We start from the raw sequence: 22,842 nt of genomic DNA, 5'->3' as shown, positions 1-22,842 counted from the left end.
CATTTCGAAAAGACTCAGGAGCTATAGCTTATCTCATAGCAAAGAAATAATTTTAAAATGTCAATCAAAAGAATCGGAAATACAAGTCCACCCGCACCCTTGGAACTTTTGGCCCGGTCGTGTCCCAGCTGTAGGAAGTTAGCACCCACCCCTTTCCTGGAAGAGTGAAATATTTTAGGAAATATGAAAAAGGCAGAATATTATATTTCCCTGGATGAGAAATGGAGAAGCATATTTTAAAGCAGCTCCCATCTTCCTGCCCCCACCCTTTGTCAATGGGCCATTAAGGCCTGGGCCAGTCTATTCTACATAACAAAGATCTACCTCCTTCAGGCAGAGCCATAGTAGGAATTGCCAAAGATCCAACAAAGATAGGATTAGCCCTCTACACAATAGCAGCAGAAACTCACCACATGGCACCTGGGAAGATTACATCAACCAGCAAGGCTAGCTAAGACCCCCACCCCCTGGGAGTCTGACAACCAATCAAGATACTCTTTCTGGGCCCCAGGAAATGCAGAGCCAGAGAGAGCATAAAAACCCGAGGATTTGCTGTATCTGCCCCTTTTCTGTTCAGGAACTCAAGCCATGTGATCCTGTCCACCATTAAACCATCTTTCCAAGCAGTCTCCATGTTTCCAGTGTCTTTTTCCCCACTTGGAGCAGAACCTAGAAGGAGATTTCTTCCAACACAGCCTAGCCTACCTCACAGGGTTGTTGGCAGCAAGCACGAGAAATAGAGGAATGCTACTTATCTCCTGCATCAGGCTCTTAGCTGTAAAACAATACCTTTAACCAAATCAATCCAAATAACTAGATAGCAAGCCAAGGTACTGATATCCTCTTAAATAGAACAGAACAACAGAATAGAACAGAACAGAATAGAATAGAATTCTTTATTAATCAGGTGTGATGGGACACACAAGGAATTGGTCTTTGGTGCATATGCTCTCGGTATACATAAAAGAAAAAATACGTTCATCAAGAATCATAAGGTACAACACTTAATGATAGTCATAGGGTGCAAATAAGCAATCAGATGATATTAGGAAACAGTCAATATAAATATAACAGGATTAAATGGGGGGGGGGGTAAAAGCAATAACAATTACATTTTTGGTGCAAATCCTGGCCAGATTAGCCCACAGGGATCTGTGTACTCTTTTAAGTTTTTCAACTTCAGCAACTTTTAAAATGCAGGGATTTCAACTCCCAGAATTTCCCAGCCATCTGGCTGGGAGCTGAAATCCACACATCTTATAAAACTGCTGAATTTATTTTTAATCTGCCTTCCTTTTTAAATTGTGTATCACCCCAAAATATTTTCAAAATGCACCATTTGATCAATGAGGAACCGTAACTGATCCATTTCCCCCCCCCACCCCTTCGTGCAAAGGCGCGTTTGTCCTTCCAAGCCGGGCTGAATTTCCCTCTCCCCCCACCCCCGCTTTTCAAAATTCCCGCGCTTGCAAGCGATTGGCTCAAGTTCCTTTTTCAAAAAAAAAAAAAAAACTCCCGCGCCGGCTGGACGGGAGCCAATCGCCTTCCTCCTTTGAGTTGGCGCGAAGTTGAGGATTTTGAAACAAGGAGAGGGAAAGCAAATGGCTTTAACATTTTTAAAGCCGGCGCTTTTCCTTTCTCAAAGAAAGTGCTTCTTTTTTTATTAAAAACGTGATCGTCGAAAAATCGCGGCCAGACTTCCGATTGGTTAAGACAAAGTTGAAATTCCTCCGGGGCTTTTTAAAACATTGTAAAAATATAAGGCCCACTTTGCAACATTTAACTTGAATTATAGTATCCATCTCGCAAAAGATGCTTACTAAAACGGGGCGAATTGGCTCTAAAGTTTCACACGCCTTTCAAAACTCTCGTTTAAACTCGTCTTTGACAAGGACTACGGGTTGCGTTCACACATTTTTGGGACGCTTTTTAAGGTTTTCATTGATTTAATCCGCCCTCCGGGTTGCAGCAAAACCATGTATTAAAAGGGACCATTTAAAAAATTAAGATCAGCTAAAATTTGGTGGAAGTGAGGGAATGTCAACTGCTAAATTTCTGGAGGATCGAGTTATGTGTGAGAATAAGGCCAAGGGGATGAAACGAATGGCTTTTTAAGAAAAACCCAGTTTTGTACCCTAATGTTCAGCCAATATGTTGGAGATGTGATTGTTTAGATGCTACATATTATCATGTCTGGTGGACTTGTAAGAAAGTTAAGGCTTTTTGGATAAAACTTTGGTGGGTCACGCAGAATGTTTTGAAGAAAAAAATTCAATTTTCTCCACAATTGTTTTTACTGGGTATAGTTAAGGGTTTTACATTGGGTGAAACAAAGTTGATATTGTATATGATAACAGCAGCGAGATTATTGATAGGTAAATACTGGAAAAATGAAGCTTTGCCCACTATTGAGGAATGGACTTTGAAGATGGCCAGCTTTGCAGAGATGGCGAAGATTTCAGCATATCTAAAAGATCGCTCACAAGAGACTTATGAATGGGAATGGAAAAAGTGGATAGATTACGTGCAGAACAAATATCAAACTAGGAAGTATCAAATAGCTTTTCACTGACAGTATTATATAGAGATAGAAATATTTGAATTTTGTGAAGATGAAAAATTATATGGGGGATGGAGGGGTTCAAGTTTTATATAAAGGGGATTCTGATGGGAGTATATTCTGTGGAAGTCCGGGGGGCGGGGAGGGTTAGGGTGGGTTGGGGGGGAAATGGGGTGAAAATATAATTGTAAAACTTTTGCAATTAAAAAAAAAAGAAAAACCCAGTTTTATTATCTCAAAAGTGGCTTTTTTTTTTTTCAAGACGCAACAGGACTTTCTGGTGTTTTTTTTGTCTTTTGAAGACGTTTCGCTTCTCATCCAAGCAGCTTCTTCAGCTCAGAATGAATGATGGGAAATAGATTTATACTCATTGCAGAAAGTGGGTCATTCAAAGAAACGTCTTCAAAGACAAACCAGGAAGTCCAGTTGCCTCTTGGGGGGGGGGGAAATCTCCAAATAAACCAAAGTGGATGACTTTAAACACAATTGGAAAACTGAAAAAGAGGGGCTGTAATCTTGAGGTAATAAGTAGGTAATTTCTTTTACTTCAATTAGCACACACAAAAATAGAATAGGAATTTATTGGCCAAGTGTGATTGGATACACGAGTTATTGAAATAATAACAATATATATAATAAAAATTATATATATATATATATATATATATATATATATATATATATATATAATAAAAATAAGTTATTCAAATAATGTGTCAAATAATTTACTAAGAGAAGAATAATAGTAAAAGACTATTACTATTTTTCTTCTCTTCCTTACTAGTATCTCTCTCTTCCCACTTATGACTGTAACTATGTTGCTTCTATCTTTCAAATGTTTTTGTTTCCTAGTACATTTGATAGCTTATTAGTAACCTTGACTATCATTAAGTGATTCTAAGTGATCACTCCCTCAACACTGTCAAACTATTTACTAAGTCTGCACTACTATTAATCTCATCATTCCCCTCACCCATCTCCTTCCACTTATGACTGTATGACTGTAACTTTGTTGCTTGTATCCTTACAATTTATATTGATATTGTTTCCTGATTGCTTATTTGCACCCTATGACTATCATTAAGTGTTGTACCTTATGATTCTTGATGAACATCTCTTTTCTTTTATGTACATTGAGAGCGTATGCACCAAGACAAATTCCTTGTGTGTCCAATCACACTTGGCCAATTTAAAAAAAAATTCTATTTGATACATTTGGTACATTTGATAGCTTATTAATAACCTTGACTATCACTAAGTGTTGTATCTTTTTATTCTTGATGAATGTATTTATCCTCCTTATGTACACTGAGAGCATATGCACCAAAGACCAAATCCTTGTGTGTCCAATCACACTTGGCCAATAAAGAATTCTATTCTGTTCTGTTCTGTTCTGTCTATACAATTATGACCTGGATGACGTTGTCTTTGGTGCATATAGGATAGGATAGGATAGGAATAGGAATAGGAATAGGAATAGGAATAGGAATAGGAATAGGAATAGGAATAGGAATAGAAATAGAAATAGAAATAGAAATAGAAATAGAAATTGAATAGAACTTTTATTGGCCAAGTATGATTGGACACACAAGGAATTTGTCTTGGTGCATACGCCCTCAGTGTACATAAAAAGAAAGGAAAAAAAATACATTCATCAAGAATCCTAAAATACAACCCTTAGTGATAGTCATTTATTGTTTATTTATTTATTGGTTCGATTTATATGCCGCCCTTCTCCAGAGACTCAGGGCGGCTTACAATGCGTTAAGCAATAGCCTTCATACTTTTGTATATACCTGCTTAGTAGGGCTTTCGCCCCCCCCAAGCGGTGTTCTTTTTTTTTATACAAAGTCACCTTATTTCCCCCACAAACCGGGTCCTCATTTTACCTACCTCGAAAGGATGGAAGGCTGAGTCAGCCTTGAGCCTGGTGAGATTTGAACTTGCAGTAATTGCAGGTTTTAAGTTAAATTTTATGATTGCAATTGGGTGGAGAAATATAGGAACAAATGGGAAGAAATAAAAATCATGAAAAGGAAATTGTGTACACGTTTATGTCAAATGCAAATAAAACCATTAGAATAACATAATACATTATAATGGTACATACACTGCTCAAAAAAATAAAGGGAACACAAGAAGACATCCGAGATCTGAATGAAAGAAATAGCCTTATTAAATACTTTGTTCGTTACATACAGTAGTTTTGTGTTCCCTTTAGTTGTTTGAGCAGTGTATAAACTACTGTATGTAAAGAACCAAGTATTTAATATGGTTATTTCATTCATTCAGATCTCGGATGTCTTCTGCTTGTGTTCCCTTTATTTTTTTGAGCAGTATATATATAGGATAGTTAGAAATATATGTATAAAAGATATACTAAGATGAGAGAGAGAAAATGTATTAAAAGTATGGATTACCGATGGGAAACTTGAAAAGAAGAAAGTGTTACTATCTGCTCTTTTAAAAAAAACCTGTTTAATAAAAATTACTTTAAAAAATTTTATGATTGCAATATGAGGTACTGTATTTCTTTAGTGTAATTTTCTATTGAGATTCCTAGCAAAAACTGTTCCGGTTCTCCCTGTATTGAATTCTGAGTTATTTCTTCTATCCAAGTTTTAATTTTTGTCCAGAATTCCTTTGCAATCGGGCATATTGCATATATACTGACTGCAGCACGTATTGTATATGCGCAATATTGGAAGAAAGAAAACTCACCATCCGAAGAGGATTTAATTAAGAAAATTCTGGGAACGCACAGAATTAAATAAACTAAAGAAATTAAGGGAAAAGAAGAATCAAAGTACTATAAGATACAAAGTAGATGGTATGAATGGTTGAAAAATAAGGAAATAAGTTACCTGGCTAATTACTGGCCTGGCCTAATTTTCTCCCATTTTAAAATTCTTTTAAATCAAAATTTTAATCTGTTTTAAATTATTGGAGTTTTTAATTGTCTCGGGCTAAATTATTTAATCTGGTTTTAATTATATTTCTAACTTTCGTATCTATGTATTTTATTTTGTGCCTGTTCACTGCCCTGAGTCCTTCGGGAGTAGGGCGGTATATCAATTTAATAAAAACAAACAAAACAAAAAACAAACATGAATGAAGAAAGGAGGGGGAAAATGTGGCCGATCAACTTATAGGATAGAGAGGGAATGAAAGAAAGTAGAAAATGAATGTTAAATAAGTCAAGACCTCAGTGCCTTCCGCCGTGCCCTTAAAACCCACTTTTTCCAGCAAGCCGGGCTGGTTTAGGAAGAAATTTTTAAATTTTTTAAATGTTTTTTTTTTATTGAAAAAGTTTTCAATTACAAATTTCCCCCCCTTTTTCCCCCCCTCCTCCCTAACCCCCCCCCTCACCACCCCAACCCCCCTCCCCCGTGACTTCTTCAAAATAAAAACCTAATACATAACAGATTATATAATATTTTACCATCCCCTTACTCCCTCCTCCAAATACTGACCCTTACTTCTAGTAATATTATTATTATTACTTCCCCCTCTTACCATACACTTCAAAATAACATTCAAATTTTTTAAATGTTTTAATTGGTTTGTGATTTTTAAATTTTTGGGCCAAATTTATATATATTTTAATTGTTTTTTAATATTTGTATTTCATGTTTTTAATTCTGGCTGTGCACCGCCCTAAGTCCTCAGGGAGAAGGGTGGTATATATATATTAGCTGGGAAGTCAGGACTGTTGTGTAAATTGAGAAGTGGAAAAACTAAGATTAAAAAATTTTATATATATAAAATTATATATAATATAATGTATAAATGTATAAATATAATATAATGTATAATGTAGAAATATAATATATATATATAATTTTATATATACACATACATACATATATATGTATTTATGTATGTGTATATATATAAAAATATATATAAGACCCGAATAACCAAATGTGTATATATATAAAAATATATATAAGACCCGAATAACCAAATGTGTATATATATAAAAATATATATAAGACCCGAATAACCAAAGACCTACATACAAACACCCGCGAAAACAAAAATATATAAATACTAAAATATCTGTAAATATTGATATATAGAAAGAATCACTGCATCCAGCCGAAAAGAAAAGTGAGATTTTCTCTTTATTTTTTTCCTTCTATAAATGTTGTACGTCTGTTTTGTTTTTAATGTGTTTAAAATAAAAAGAACTTTTTATAAAAAAAAAAATATTTATGATTGCAAGGGGGGGGAAAAAAAATCAGAGATCGGCTTTTAAATTCTCTAAAAAAAAAAACCATCTCCAAAAAAAAAAAAAAACCCACTTTATGTTCTCCTCAGCTCTTTCCGAGAAAAGGTGGGTGGCTCTTAAAAGAGCCTTTTTGGGGGTGTCGTTCTTGGGCGAGCTGAAGCCGGCGGGCCGGGAGAGCTCCTCACTTCCCTTTGGCCTTGTGGCTCTCGGTCTTCTTGGGCAGGAGGACGGCCTGGATGTTGGGCAAGACGCCTCCCTGGGCGATGGTGACTTTGCCCAGCAGCTTGTTCAGCTCCTCGTCGTTGCGGATGGCCAGCTGCAAGTGGCGCGGGATGATCCGAGTCTTCTTGTTATCCCGGGCCGCGTTGCCCGCCAGCTCCAGGATTTCCGCCGTCAGGTATTCCAGCACCGCGGCCAGGTAGACGGGAGCTCCGGCGCCCACCCTCTCCGCGTAGTTGCCCTTGCGGAGCAGGCGATGCACGCGGCCCACGGGGAACTGCAAGCCGGCGCGGGATGAGCGAGTCTTGGCCTTGGCCCTGGCTTTGCCGCCTTGCTTGCCGCGTCCGGACATCCCGATTCAATTAGCCTAGAAGCGGAGAAAGAGGAAAAAAAAAAAAGACTTTCAAATCTCCGAATGAAAAACTCGCCTTTTCCCGGCCCTTTATATACTTTTTCAAAGTCTCGCGAGCGCCTCTTTTGATTGGGCCGCTTGCATCTCCGTTCGTCCAATGAGGTTTGGGCTCTCCTTCTCCTCCTTTTCCCCCCGGGCTAATCAATCACCAAAAAAAAAAAAAAAAGGACGTCTGTTTAAATCACCCAATGAGAGAGAGAGAGAGAAAGCAAATGCCTAGCGGTCGACCAATGAGAGCGCACCGCTGGTCAAACCCAACATTCCGAAAAGTTTTTTTTTTCTTCTTCTTCTTCCCACCACCATTCAAATTAGCCAATCATAAGCAGAGCATTTTTTTTTAAGACTTCGTTTGCATAGGGCTCCTTTATAAGCTGGACCGCTCAATGAAGTGCAAATTAATTCATTCGGTGGTGCTGTAGATTAAACTAGGACGAAGGATGCCCGAACCGGCTAAATCTGCCCCGGTGCCCAAAAAGGGATCTAAAAAGGCGATCACCAAGACTCAGAAGAAAGGAGACAAGAAGCGCAAGAAGAGCCGCAAGGAGAGCTACTCCATCTACGTCTACAAGGTGTTGAAGCAGGTCCACCCAGACACCGGCATCTCCTCCAAGGCCATGAGCATCATGAACTCCTTCGTCAACGACATCTTCGAGCGCATCGCGGCTGAAGCTTCCCGCCTGGCTCACTACAACAAGCGCTCCACCATCACCTCCCGGGAGATCCAGACGGCCGTCCGCCTCCTCCTGCCCGGAGAGCTGGCCAAGCACGCCGTCTCCGAGGGCACCAAAGCCGTCACCAAATACACCAGCTCCAAGTAAAGTCGTCTCTCCTTGCAAAAGCTCGCGGGGATCCCCGAAGTTTTTTTTAAAAAAAAAAAAAAACCCCAAAGGCTCTTTTAAGAGCCACCCACTTAAGCAAAGGAAGAGCTGCTGATCACCAGCGTTCATCTGATTTAAAGTCCCGTGCAGAGAAGAGCAACCAAGATAATTAGGGGACTGGAGGCTAAAATATGAAGAACGGTTGCAGGAACTGGGTATGTCTAGTTTGATGAAAAGAAGGACTAGGGTGACATGATAGGAACTTATATCTTTTTTTTTTAATTGAAAAGTTTTACAAAAAAGATACAAAAATTTTTTTCCCCTGTTCCCCCCCACCCTCCCCCCCCCACTTCCCAGAGCAAAATACAAGGTATTTCATTTAATCAAACATAAACTAGATTAATCTACTTATCCTCTGTAGGAAGTTAGCACCCACCCCTTTCCTGGAAGAGTGAAATATTTTAGGAAATATGAAAAAAGGCAGAATATTATATTTCCCTGGATGAGAAATATGAGAAGCATATTTTACAGACAAAGCAGCTCCCACCTTCCTGCCCCCCACCCTTTGTCAATGGGCCATTAAGGCCTGGGCCAGTCTATTCTACATAACAAAGATCTACCTCCTTCAGGCAGAGCCATAGTAGGAATTGCCAAAGATAGGATTAGCCCTCTACACAATAGCAGCAGAAACTCACCACATGTGACCTGGGAAGCACATGTGACCATCAGTCAGCAAGGCCCCCACCCCCTGGGAGTCTGACAACCAATCAGGATACTCTTTTGGGGCCCCAAGAAATGCAGAGCCAGGGAGAGCATAAAAACCCAAGGATTTACTGTATCTGCCCTTTTCTGTTCAGGAACTCAAGCCATGTGATCCTGTCCACCATTAAACCATCTTTCCAAGCAGTCTCCATGTTTCCAGTGTCTGTTTTCCCCACTTGGAGCAGAACCTAGAAGGATGTTTCTTCCAACACCTCAAAGTACTGCCTCCCCCACTGAAACCTTAACTCCACTACAGATAACCAAATACTTCTAATACTAACATTCATTCATAAGCTATTTGATATTTTCTTGTCTGGTACTTATTTTGAATATAATCAATCCATCTTCTCCATTCCGATACATATCTTAGGAACTTATATCTTTTATGTACACTGAGAGCTTATGCACCGGAGACAAATTCCTTGTGTGTCCAATCACACTTGGCCAATAAAGAATTCTATCTATGCTCTAAATATTCAATATCATTTGAATCAAGATGATTAGGGGACTGGAGACTAAAACATAGGAAGAACGGTTGCAGGAACACTGGGTATGTATAGTTTGATGTGTAGGAAGTTAGCACCCACCCCTTTCCTGAAAGAAGGAAATATTTTAGGAAATATTAAAAAGGCAGAATATTATGTTTCCCTGGATGAGAAATGGAGAAGCATGTTTTAAAGACAAAGCAGCTTCCTGCCTCCTCTCCCCCCCACACCTTTGTCAATGGGCAAGAGGCAGAAACTCAATCTTTCATTCTTTGAAACTCATCTGCAACACAGTAGGGCCCATCTAACAGAAACTCACCACATGGCACCTGGGAAGATTACATCAGCCAACAAGGCTAGCTAAGACCCCCAACCTCTGGGAGTCTGACAACCAATCAGGATACTCTTTTGGGGCCCCAGGAAGTTCAAAGCCAGAGAAGGCATAAAACCCAGGGACTCACTGCGTCTCGGCCCCTTTTCTGTTCAGGAACTCAAACCATGTGAACCTGTCCACCATTAAACCATCTTTCCAAGCAGTCTCCATATTTCCAGTGTCTTTTTCTCCACTTGGAGCTGAACCCAGAAGGATATTTCTTCCTACAGTTTCATTACTATTATGTTCACATTTTTAGCATTTTTCCTGCTTTACTGTTGTAAGCCGCTTAAAGCAGCCCATGGCAAGATAAACCAGAGGCAAATAAATTTAACAAAGTTATGAGAGCTGTAGTTTTTACACATGTGGATTATGCCCAGTGAATTCCATTTACACGTAAATGGAATTAAACCAGCTTCATTGAGGCAGCCCACAATTCTACAGCTGGGCTTCCATAAACTGGCTGGGGAATTCTGGGAGTTGAAGTCCACAGGGCTTTAAAATGCCAAGGTTGCGAAGCAGTGGTTTAGATGTGCATCTCTGAAAGCGGGGACTCCTATGGCATAATAGTAGTCTTTTAATTTCTAGTGGCAGTGGGTTTTATAGATTAATAAGAACAGGTGGGGGTGGATCAGTGGGCTTGGTGAGATAGAATACAATAGAATAACAGAGTTGGAAGGGACCTTGGAGGTCTTCTAGTCCAACCCCCGGCTTAGGCAGGAAACCCTACACCACTTCAAACAAATGGTTATCCAACTTCCAGTGTTGAAGCATTCACAACTTCTGGAGGCAAGTTGTTCCACTGATCAATTGTTCTAACTGTCAGGAAATTTCTCCTTAGTTCTAAATTGCTTCTCTCCTTGATTAGTTTCCATCCATTGCTTCTTGTCCTGCCCTCAGGTGCTTTGGAGAATAGGTTGACTCCCTTCTTCTTTGTGGCAGCCCCTGAGATATTGAAACCTTGCTATCATGTCAGCCCAGTCCTTCTTTTCATCAAACTAGACATACCCAATTCTTTATGTTTTAGCCTCCAGTCCCCTAATCATCTTTGTTGCTCTTCTCTGCACTCTTTCTAGTCTCAACTCTAGAGTGCTTGAAGCACTTATAGTTTTAAACTAAGAGTTGAATTTAAGTGTTTCTTATATCCTTGGAAGAAGAAGTTGGAAGTCAGGATGTTCGTGACTTGACTCCCTCTTCTTTGTGGCAGCCCCTGAGATATTGGAACGCTGCTATCATGTCTCCCCTAGTCCTTCTTTTCATTAAACTAGACATACCCAGTTCCTGTAACCGTTCTTCATATGTTTTAGTCTCCAGTTCCCTAATCATCTTGATTCAAATGATATTGAATATATAGAACATAGATAGAATTCTTTATTGGCCAAGTGTGATTGGACACACAAGGAATTTGTCTCCGGTGCATAAGCTCTCAGTGTACATAAAAGATATAAGTGACAGATCACGATCATAGTTATCATAAATACATTCATCATGAATCATAATATGTAACACTTAGTGATAGTCATAGGACACTAAATAAGCAATCAAAAATCATACTAGGAAACTAAATAAAACAATATAAATCGTAAGGATTCTAACAATAAGTTTACTGTATAGTCATAAGTAGAAAAGGAGGTAGTAATCGGAAGGTTGAGAAGAAGAATAGTAATACAGTCTTAGTAAATAGTTCTACAGTGTTGTGGGAATTAGTTGTTTAGCAGAGTGATGGCATGTGGGGGAAAACTGTCCGTTGTCTAGTTTTTCTGGTGTGCAATGCTCTGTAATGTCATTTTGAGGGTAGAAGCTGAAATAGTTGATGTCCAGGATTTGAGGGGTCTGAGGATATTTTCACAGTCGTCTTTTTGACTCGTGCAGTATACAGGTCCTCAACGGAAGGCAGGTTGGTAGGCAGTCAGATTGCAATGATGTCCATTAAAGGGGCATGAAAGCAGTGTTCCAATATTTGAGGGGCTTCCCAAGAGAGGAGGGGGGGGTCAGGCTATTATCCAAAGCACCTGAAGACCATTCAAGGAATAATGGGATGGAAACTGATCAAGGAGTGATTCAACCTGGAAATAAGGAGACATTTTCTGACCGTGAGAACAATCAACCCACGGAACAGAAGTTGCCTTCGGAAGTTGTGGGAGCTTCATCACTGGAGGCTTTCAAGAAGAGACTGGACTGCCATGTGTCAGAAATGATATAGGGTCTCCTGCTTGAGTGGGGGGTTGGACTAGATGCCCTACAGGGTCCCTTCCAACTTTATTAATCTGTAATCTGGAAATTGCCTCCAACAAACACCTCTGGGCTGCACACAAAACAGTAAAAAGGACACAGGAACTCCCAAATATGAGATTCGACTGCCATCTGTCAGAAATGGTGTATGGTCCTCTGGCTGGGCGGGGGGGGGTTGGACTAGATGACCTACAAGGTCCCTTCCTTAATTAATTAATTGAAATTAAGATGGAAAATGGAAATTAAATGTAAAACTGAATAAAATTGATATGTAAAAAATGATTTAAATGACATACCGTCAGTCAAATTATGCCGACTGGCGACTCCCAGGGGGAGGGCCTTCTCTGTGAGGGCTCCAACCCTTTGGAATGAACTGCCCCCTGAGATACGAAATATCCCTGATCTCCGTGCTTTCCGCCGTGCCCTCAAAACCCTGAGGTTCCAACAAGCGGATTAAACATATGAACGTGTGAATGTTTTTAAAATGTTATCTAATTTTAGGTTCTATTTAATTGGGCCAAACTATGTTATAATAATAATTTTAATTAGCAATTTTATGATGTTTGTGTATCTATATTTTTCTTGACTGTACACCGCCTTGAGTCCTACGGGAGAAAGGCGGTATAGAAGTATAATAAATAAATAAATAAATAAATAAATAAATAAATAAATAAATAAATAAATAAATAAATAAATAAATAAGAAGTAAAGTAGAAAAAATATCTTGTTAAAAGTAAAAAGTCTAAGGGTTGGAAGATTGAGTAAAGATTTAAAAGAAAAAATGGAATAAGATGAAATATACTGCTAACAATTAAAAAGATGAGGGGAAATTTTGACAAATATACTTGATAAATGAAAGAAAGATTGGGGTTCCTGGACTCCATAGTGGAAAATATAAAATTGAAAATGAATACGGCAATAGAGGGGGGTGAAGGAAGGAGAAGAGAAATGGAAGAGAGAAGGAAGGAGAGAGAGGGAAGGAAGAGAAGGGAGGGAGGAAGGGAAGGGGAATTAGAGTAGGAGTGAGGGTAAGAGAGGGAGGAAGAGAGGAGGAGAAGGAGAAAGGAAGAGGAAGTAGAGAGGAGGAGAAGAAGAGGGGAAGAGAAAGTAAGAAGGAAAGAAAAGAGAGAGGTGGTAGGTTTGAGGAGAAAGATTGCTGTACAATAAAAAAGATGAAATGGAAGAAAGGCAACCCGGAACAAATATAAAGATATTAAGATGAAGAATGAATTGTTTAAAGAATAAAAGAGAACAAATATGAATAAATAGCAATAATTAGAATTTAAGGACAAATGAAGATGTTTTTTATGTAAGTAAGCATAGAAATATTCAGACATCATTAAAAGAAGGGGGGGAGATTTTGGCAAAAACTGTAATTGAGTAAAATGTATTTGCATTTGCATTGCATCAAACTATTTCTTGCCTTGCTTTGCGTTACACGTTTTATTTGCATTGCATGACATTGTGTTGCATTGCGTTTGCACACTTTTTCATGGTATTTTCTGCTTAACGTGGGAAGAATCGCATAAAAGGTCGGTGTCCGAAAAGATTTGCCCGGGGAAAACAGCGAGTCACACAAGGGGTTTGTTGTTTAAAATAGTTTTTCATCGTCTTAAAAATAAAAATAAAAATAAAAAATACTGGTTGGCCCGTACGGGGATCGAACCCGCGACCTTGGCGTTATTAGCACCACGCTCTAACCAACTGAGCTAACCGGCCACCTATGGAAGGAGCTGGTTTAGCCTCTTAATGAAGCCAATCGAGTCGAATTATAATCTCAAATGGGGAGATCTTTGGTGCCCCTTAAATTTGCTTGTTTTCATATAATCCTAAATATTAAATGACATTGTATAATCATCTTCCGTTGTTTCATTCGGATTCCTTGAACCCTCTGATCTTCATCCAGGATTGTCCTAGCCACTTTTCATCCTTCTTCCTGCAGCACATTTTAAAACAATATATATATATTGCATATATATATAAATAATATATATATATATATATATATATATATATATATATATATATATATATATATATATATATATATATATATATATATATATATTATATATTGCATTTTATATATGTATATATATAAAACAATATATATATGCACTATATATATATATAATATATATTGCATATATATTATATATATATATATAAATAATATATTGCATATATATTATATATATATATATATAAATAATATATATATATAATGTATATATGCAATATATTATATATATATATATATATAATATGCAATATATATTATATATATATAGTGCATATATATATTGTTTTATATATATACATATATAAAATGCAATATATTATATATATATATATTGCATATATATATAATATATATATGCAATATATATACATACACATATATATATGCAATATATATATATATTGCATATATATATATATGTGCAAAAGAAACCTTTAGTATTTTCATTTAAATTACATTTTATTCACTGTCAAATTAATGCTGTCAAATTCACTGTCAAATTAATGCTGTTCGGTTTATATGAACACTGAAGGCAGCGCTAAGCGATTTTTTATAAAACGTAAAATCATGAAATAAACCCAGTTAACTCTGATCCTTAAAACGAGTAAGAATTTAAAGTAGAAACTTAAAAGCTTTGCCTTTTAGCTCAATACTGAACACTGAAAACTTTTTATTGCTACAAGAGAAGAGCCTTTTCCATATACTCAACAACAGAGCTTTGATGATGGTGGTGTAGGAAACCCATTCCCTCCCCAGATTAAAATATGCTTTAATATTAATATTAATATTGATATCGATATCAATATCAATATCAATATCAATATCAATATTAATATTAAATATTAAAAGAGGCAGGATAGAATATTTTCCCAAAGGAGATATAGAGAAAACATGTTCTTAAAGGCAGAAAGCAGTTATTCTTAACGGCCTCCAGCACATGCCTGAAGTCTTTAAGAGATGGATATTTTATGCCCATTAAGAAAAGGCCAATCTATTCATAAACAGCTTCAACAAGTGGGAAAAAAGGGGAGATAGGATAGCAGTGTTCCAATATTTGACAGGCTGCCACAAAGAGGAGGAGGTCAACCTATTCTCCAAAGCACCTGAAGGCAGGACAATGTGGGAAGCCCACCACCACCACCACCTCCTAGAACAGTGATGGCTAACCATTTTGCCGTCGCATGCCAAAAGTGGGGGGAGCACGGGGGTCTCGTACGCATGTGCCCACACTCATAATTCAATGCCCTCCTTGTGCCCCGAGCCCCCATGTATGCGTGCATGACCCCCCTGCGCTCCACCCGCTTTTGGCACGAGGCGGCAAAAAGGTTACCAGTGGGCCTGCAAGGCCTGTTTTTCGACCTCTCCAGGCTCCAGAGGTTTTCTTGGAGCCTGGGGAGGGCGAAAACGGCCTTCCCCATCCTATCCCGCCTGAGGCCCTCCGGAGGCTGGGAAAAGCCCATTTCCCAACTTCCGGTGGGTCCGGAAGGCCTGTTTTTCTTCCTCTCCAGGCTCCAGAGGCTTTCTTGGCGCCTGGGGAGGGCAAAAACTGCCTTCCCAAACCCCCCCACCCTCCCAAGGCCCTCTGGAGTCTTGAAATGGCCTGTTTCCCAACTTCCGGTGGGCCCAGAAGGCCTGAAAATAAGTTGGCCGGCGCTGATTGGAAAAAGGGTCCGTTTATTGATGAAGCAGAACCACCAACCGTGTGATTCTGGTACTGCTGACAAAATGGAGTTTAGAGTGGGTGGGATTTTATACCGTCTGGATTCCTATGGGGTCATGTAGGGGTCATAGCTGGCTTTATAGGCAAGAGGGGAAATGGAAATCCTAGATCCGTGATGGCGAACTTATGGCACATGTGCCACACGGGGCACATAGAGCCCTCTTGGTGGGCAAACGAGCCATCAGCCCAGCACAGCTCCACCGCGCATGTGCACACCTCTTCCGCCGGCCAGCTGGTTTTTGGGTCTCTGCCATGCATGCGTGGGGGGTGGGGTGCAGGCGGGAGATGGGCATGAATTTGTGGGGGCAGGCCGCATGTGTGGGGTAGCACGTGCATGCACGGGGGCACACGAGGGGTCATGCATGCATTTGTGGGGGTCACACGTGTATGCAAGGGGCAGGGCGCATGCGGAGGTCATGCGCACATGTGCAGGGCAGGGATCATGGGGAGTCACATGCACATGCGCAGGGGTGGGGCACACATGAAGGCGTGTGCACATGTGCGGGGGTGGGGCGTACGGTGGAGTTGCGCATGCTTGCACAAAGGTCGCACATGCATGGACGGGGCGAGGTGCATGCGGGGCGTCTTGCATGCATGCACAGGGCGGGATGTGGGGGGTCATGTGTGCATGCGCAGGGGAGGCGCATGTAGGTGGGTGTGCGCACATGCACAGGGTACACGATGGGGTTGCACGTGCATTGCATTATGGGTGCGCCCGCTCTTGCTTTCAGCACTTGGCAATGAAAAGATTAGCCATTGCTGTCGCAGGTATCGGTCTGAGCTAATCTTGTCAACCTTTTGTTTGTTGCTTATCTGGAGTTTCCATCTGACCCAGTCTTTCTGAATGGATTACCAAATCTGCGTTTCTAAAAGCTGACCTCCTCAATTTCTGCTAAGGGGCCGGTTTCTGCTTCCCTTAAATATTTTTTCCCATTTCTCATTTGGGGGAAATATTCTATCCTGTCTTTTTTTTTTTAATATTTTCCAAAATATTTCTTTCTTCGGGATGGGGGGGCGCTTCCCACAGTTATTTAATGCCTTGCTTTTCTCTCTCTCTCTCTCTCTCTCCCTGTTGCTTCTACGAATGATTTGGATTCCGGGTCAAAATCGAGATCAGAGAATTGGAAAAAAAATCAATGGAATATTCCCTTCTATACCCTTTTTAAAAAAAAAAAAAGCAGGGGGAAAAAAATGCATCGGGAGTTTTGAGTTACACTACAGGAGTGCAGAAAACCACCTTCCTCAAGAGCCCGGATAGCTCAGTCGGTAGAGCATCAGACTTTTAATCTGAGGGTCCAGGGTTCAAGTCCCTGTTCGGGCGGCAATTTTTTTTCTCCCCCCTTCCCCATAAAATGTTAGTTTATGCCTTTATCCTAGTTAGCTTTTCCAGCCTCTGCAGCGAAGCCTTTGAAATCCCAAAGGAATAATCCAATTTATTATAAGATGTGCCCACATTATTTTTTTTCCATTAAGGTAGTTAAGGCCAGTTTCCATCTGCAACCAAGAAGCACTACAATTCCCATCCTCCTCCACCTCCTTAACCCAAGCTAGCTTTCCCTCGCCCCTGCGCCCCGAATTGCAAAGCAAGGTTTTTCGTTAAACAGCAATTAAAGCCAATTCTCTGCAATCCTGAATAGCATGCTTAATGCTCAGAAGTCAGGATGATTGACAGGTATGGTTTTGCATCATCTAAAAAGCGTTCATTTCCTGTATTTTCTGGAATCCAAGCCAGAGGGAAAGGCGAGGGTTTTTTTTTTTTAAAGTTTTTAAAAAGATGTATCCAAAGGTCAACAGATTTTTATTTTTATTTTTCTATTTTATTTATTTTAGAAAAAAAAGCTACTTAGCAGAGGATGGTTTCGATCCATCGACCTCTGGGTTATGGGCCCAGCACGCTTCCGCTGCGCCACTCTGCTTGATGCAATAACGGCTTTCTTATCTCCTTGAAAGGCAAAGCTCTATTTCCCAATAGATTCCCATTACACTGCTTAATATTATAAAGCAGGGGTTTCTAAACATGGCCACTTTTAAGACTTGTGGACTTCAACTCCCAGAATTCACCAGCCAGCATGGCTGAACTCTCAGAATTGCTAGCTAGGGAATTCTGGGAATTGAAGTCCACATGTCTTAAAAATGGCCAATTTTGGAGATCCATGATATAATAACTTTTGAGGAGGAATTGTTCTCAGTCCCAGACAAAGACCATGAACAAAATTAAAGAGGCAGAGGAGATACCGTTACAGGTAGTCCTCGGTTTACGACCACAATTGAGCCTAACATTTCTGTTGTTAAGTGAGACAAGTGAGTTTCACCCCCGTTTTACGACCTTTCTCACCACAGTTGTTAAGTGAATCACTGCAGGTGTTAAATTAGTCACACAGTTGTTAAGTGAATCTGGCTTCTCCGTTGACTTTGTGTGTCAGAAGGTCGCAAAACGGGATCACGTGACACTGCCACCGTCATAAATGCAAGTCAGTTGCCAAGCGTCTGAATTTTGTGGAGATGCTGCAACGGTTGTAAGTGTGAAAAACGGTCATAAGTCGTTTTTTTTTAGTACCATTGTTAACTTCGGTCACTAAACAAACCGTTGTAAGTCGAGGACCATAAATGAGGAGAGGCTTATTTGATTCTGATTCACAAATACCAAAACCACGTGTCCCTTGAACATTGCAACTTTAAGATAGGTGGACTTCAGCTCCCAGATATGAAATATTTTGGTTAAATATTAAGTTAAATATGAAATACTTCAGTTAAATATTTACTTAATGGGAGAAGGTCATTGTGTCCTGGTGTTGGCAAATTAGATTTATCTGTTTCCCTCCCTTTTCTTGGACTTCCCTATCATTTTATCAGCCGCCCTCATTATTTCTTGCTTAATTTTCAAATAATTGGTTTCAGTGTTTATTTTTAACTTTATAATTTTAGATAATTCCTTACAAAGGGTTTACTTACAGCCTTTTTTAATCAAGCAGCTAAGATTATTTTGGGAAGAAATAGGAAAGAGTGTGAATATGGATTCTACTCTGTGGTAGAATGGGACAAAACTCACTTAACTGCCTTAACAATGGAAATTTTGGGCTCAACTGTGGTCGTAAATTAAGGACTCCCTGTCTTAAATATTTTGGTTAAATATTTAAATATTAAATACTTTGGTTAAATATTTACTTAATGGTTAGAAGGTCAATCTGTCCTTGGTGTCAGCAAATTAGATTTATCTGTTTCCCTCCCTTTTCTTAGACTTCCCTATCAGCTGCCCTAATTGTTTCTTGTTCTATTTTTAAAATAATTGGTTTTAATCTTTGCCTTCTTGCTTTATCATTTTGTTTATTTTCTTACAAAGGGTTTATATATAGCCTTTTTTAATCAAGACGCTAAGATTGTTTTAGGAATTCATAGGAACAAAACTTTTATATGAATTCAACGCTAGTGTTCACTAATTGCTTGTTGGCATGAAATATCGCTCCAAATATTTTCAAAATTAGTCAATCAAGTGTCATTAAAGCAAAAATTAGTAAAGTATCAGTGGACACCTCAAAACAATATATAGATAATATTTGTTTCCGATCCATCCTCCAACATGTAAGACTCAGATACATTTTTTCAGAATACAGATACTCCTTGACTTATGACCGTAATTGAGCCTGGAATTAATCAAGTGACACTGCCTGATTTTATAATATTTTTTGTGACGGTCATTAAATGAATGCAGTGGTCGTAAAACGAATCCATTGTCCACAATGGATTTTTTTTTTGCCAGAAACCAGAAGTAAACACCAAGTTTCCAGCAAAATACATTGTATATCATAGTCACATGATCGCAGTGTTGTGGAATGATGAGGACAAAGCAACATTCCTAGGTCATCCGGAGACAGTTTTATTGCGCAAGGTTCAGAGAGGTATGCGTACCTAAAAATCTGAACAACTTTATGATTCTGAGACCACAGTTTTATACATTTTCAAACAAAGGATTCTGTTAACTCAGCAGTTTATATGGTCATATACATTTGTTATATTTAATTGACATTTCCTAATTACTAAAGTTTTACATTATCCTTGCCAAACAATCATAATTGTTCTGTAAATTACTGGAGCATAGATTCAAATTATCTTCTGTTGATAAACGACTTCTAGCTCATGTGGATACCCTTGACCTTACCAACCTTTAAGCTGTATGTCATTAGAATGTTCCTATCTTCTGACAACTTAGAGGCCTCCTAAAGGTATCAAAAGGATTTTGGCTGACTTTGTACTTTTTCCAACCGGATGCATTTCCTGCTTTTAGAATAGAGTGAATAGAAAGTTATCCAGTGGTCATCTATCAGATCCCGCTTCATCTATATTAGCAGGACACTGCAAACAGCCAAAAATTGGGCCAATTGTTGACCACCAAAAATGTAGTCCCATGATCAGAGCGGGGAGGGGTGGGATGTGACCGTCAGAGCTTCGAATCTCGGTTGTAAGTGCATGTAGTCCTCGACTTACGACAACTGAGCTCAAAATTTTGGTTGCTAAGCAAGACGGTTGTGGAGTTTTTCCCCATTTTATGGCCTTCCCTGCCACAGTGAAGTGATCCACTGCAGTTGTTACGGTAATAACATGGTTGCGAAGTGAATCTGGCTTCTCCGTTAACTTTGCTTGTAAGGAGGTCACCAAAGGGGATCACATGATCTCATGACACCCCAACGGTCATAAAAATGAGCCTGTTGCTAAGCGTCCAAATTTTCATCATGTGCTGCAACGGTCATAAGTGTGAAAACTGGTCACAAGTCACATTTTCAGTGCTGTTATAACTTCGAATTGTCACTAAATGAATGGTCGAGGACTACTGTTGTGGCCTCTCGGCCAACGGCCCCTCCACCAGCCAAATCAGAGAAGGAGGAGACGTGGGAGTCAGGGTCAGCATCAAGGCAACCTGAGAGCTGAGTGGGAAGAGGGAATGGAGCTGACAGAGAGAGAGAGAGACAGAGGCGGAGCCTGGGCCGTCTGTCAGCCCTCAGATGGAGAGTCAACAGCCCTCAGATCTGGAGGTGGCTGATGAGGAAGAGGAGGAACAGCTGGGTCCAGTGCCTGATGCGTGGATGCGCAGAAGGCAGAGGAGAGGAGAGCAGTGGAAATCTATGGGCCAATCCTTGGGACAGAAGAGCCACCGCTGCTAGCAAAGCCCCACCCTAGCTCTGGGGATAAAAGGCAAGAGGCAGATATGAATAGATGTGGCAGACAACTATTCATCTCTCCTGCCAGACAGACTTGTTATCCTGAGGTAAAAGAGAAACTTTTTGCCGGGGCTGCTGGCGCTCCTAATAAAGGAATCATTGCTTCAACTACAGAGGGTTTGGGGAGCTGGGTCAGAACAACTACCTATAACCTTGGACAGATTCATTGTATCTTTGGTCGCTAACCAAACAGTCACTAAGTCAAGAACTACATATAGTTTGGTACATATTCATATCATAGCAGCTTAACTGATACGAGTGGATAGATCCACATTTTATGAATTTTAAAGGAAGGAGGATGCCGTTCAGGCCCATACAGGCCATCACCACCCCTTCATAAATGTATGAGTGTCTTCAGGACAGGTATTAAAACATTTATTTCATTCCATTTTTATGTAATAAAAGTAGAAAGCAAAAGGACTAACTCTACAACTCCTGCCGTACTGCCTCCTTGGGGAGATTGTCCTGAGAAAAGTGGAAAACGCCAGCACTGTTGGTTATACTAGGAGTCAGCAACCTGCGGCTCTGGAGCCGCATGTGGCTCTTTCACCCCTCTGCTGCGGCTCCCTGTCATTCAAAATATGTGTCACAACCGCCGATGTGCGACATCCGCCAACACACAATTTTTTATTTTTTAAATTTGATTTATATGCCGCCCTTCTCCGGAGACTCAGGGCGGCTTACAATGCGTTAAGCAATAGCCTTCATACTTTTGTATATTTTTACAAAGTCAGCTTATTGCCCCCACAAACTGGGTCCTCAATTTACCTACCTTAGAAAGGATGGAAGGCTGAGTCAACCTTGAGCCTGGCGAGATTCGAACTTACTAATTGCAGACAGCTGGAGTTAAATTACAATGTATTAGTCTGCTGAGCTATCCAGGCTCCTTTATTGAAATTTTCAACCCCCGGTAGGTCAACCATGGATAAATCCAAGAAAAGTTTCAGAAGAAAACAGAACGTTTAATTCAACTGCAGATGCTAGTTTTGTGGCCGTTTAAGAAATCATCAGGCACAGGTAGGGTTTTGTGGCTCCCGGTGTTTTCTTTTCTGTGGGAAACTGGTCCAAATGGCTCTTTGAGTGTTTAAGATTGCAGACCCCTGGGTTATACAATCCCAACAGAGTCATCCCAAATCATTATTAATTGCTGAATTAAAGCAAGCAGGCACACCTGTATTGGGCGGCAGCAGCAGCGACGTACAGGTAGGTCTTGAGTGGTGCGGTTAACAAATCTCACAAAATGGTCGCATCGTTTTCAAAATATCAAAGTGATATTTTTAGGGAAAATAAGAGCAGTTGGTTCCAGCTCACCAGAAATAGGCAATGCAAAAATTTAACATATTTTTTTTATATGCGTACCAACAAACAAATTACAAGAATAAAAAGACTTGACTTACAATTTATATTTATGGTTAATAAAGTCACAATTTGTGACGCATTGAAAGCAAAATAAAAACACAATAACAATTCCAACGTAGATCCAGAGCATTGCAACATCCCGTCCTATTTTAGCATTGCTATGACCATGTTTATTTTTTTTTGTATCCAACCTTTATAATTTTTACAAATAACTCAAGCCAGCGAATAAATCCAATACTCCTTCTTCCTCCTGTTTTCCCTACAACAACCCTGTGAAGTGGGTTGGGCTGAAAGAGAGAGGGACTGGCCGAAGTCACCCACCTGGCTTTCATAGCCAAGACGGAACTAGAACTCACGGCCTCCCAGTTTCTAACCTGGTGTTCTGCCCCAGCTACGGACCCCAAAGAATGTAGCACACACAAAGTCCGTTCA

At 39.8% G+C, this 22,842-nt stretch overlaps 2 protein-coding genes and 3 non-coding genes across 5 annotated transcripts; 2 read left to right on the top strand and 3 right to left on the bottom strand.

Annotated features, from left to right (window-relative positions):
* Positions 1-6,669: 6,669 nt before the first annotated feature.
* LOC117679679 (histone H2A type 2-C-like) lies at positions 6,670-7,429 on the bottom strand. Its single transcript, XM_034441832.3, has one exon. The coding sequence runs from the start codon at positions 7,363-7,365 to the stop codon at positions 6,976-6,978; it is 390 nt and encodes a 129-aa protein (XP_034297723.1). The 5' UTR covers positions 7,366-7,429; the 3' UTR covers positions 6,670-6,975.
* Positions 7,430-7,573: 144 nt separating this feature from the next.
* On the top strand, positions 7,574-8,497 carry LOC117679680 (histone H2B 7-like). Its single transcript, XM_034441833.3, has one exon. It carries the CDS (start codon positions 7,863-7,865, stop codon positions 8,241-8,243), a length of 381 nt encoding a protein of 126 aa, XP_034297724.1. The 5' UTR covers positions 7,574-7,862; the 3' UTR covers positions 8,244-8,497.
* A 5,243-nt stretch (positions 8,498-13,740) lies between these two features.
* TRNAI-AAU (transfer RNA isoleucine (anticodon AAU)) lies at positions 13,741-13,814 on the bottom strand. The gene has a single exon. It is a non-coding gene; the product is annotated as a tRNA-Ile (tRNA).
* A 3,272-nt stretch (positions 13,815-17,086) lies between these two features.
* TRNAK-UUU (transfer RNA lysine (anticodon UUU)) lies at positions 17,087-17,159 on the top strand. The gene has a single exon. It is a non-coding gene; the product is annotated as a tRNA-Lys (tRNA).
* Positions 17,160-17,682: 523 nt separating this feature from the next.
* TRNAM-CAU (transfer RNA methionine (anticodon CAU)) lies at positions 17,683-17,754 on the bottom strand. Its single transcript has one exon. It is a non-coding gene; the product is annotated as a tRNA-Met (tRNA).
* Positions 17,755-22,842: the final 5,088 nt, after the last annotated feature.

The sequence above is a fragment of the Pantherophis guttatus genome, chromosome 4 (genome assembly GCF_059756535.1).
Source record: "Pantherophis guttatus breed Tessera chromosome 4, ASM5975653v1, whole genome shotgun sequence".
In the NCBI taxonomy this organism is placed as follows: Eukaryota; Metazoa; Chordata; class Lepidosauria; order Squamata; family Colubridae; genus Pantherophis; species Pantherophis guttatus.
Note: the sequence above shows the minus strand (reverse complement) of the source record. Positions and strands in the feature narration are given on the sequence as shown.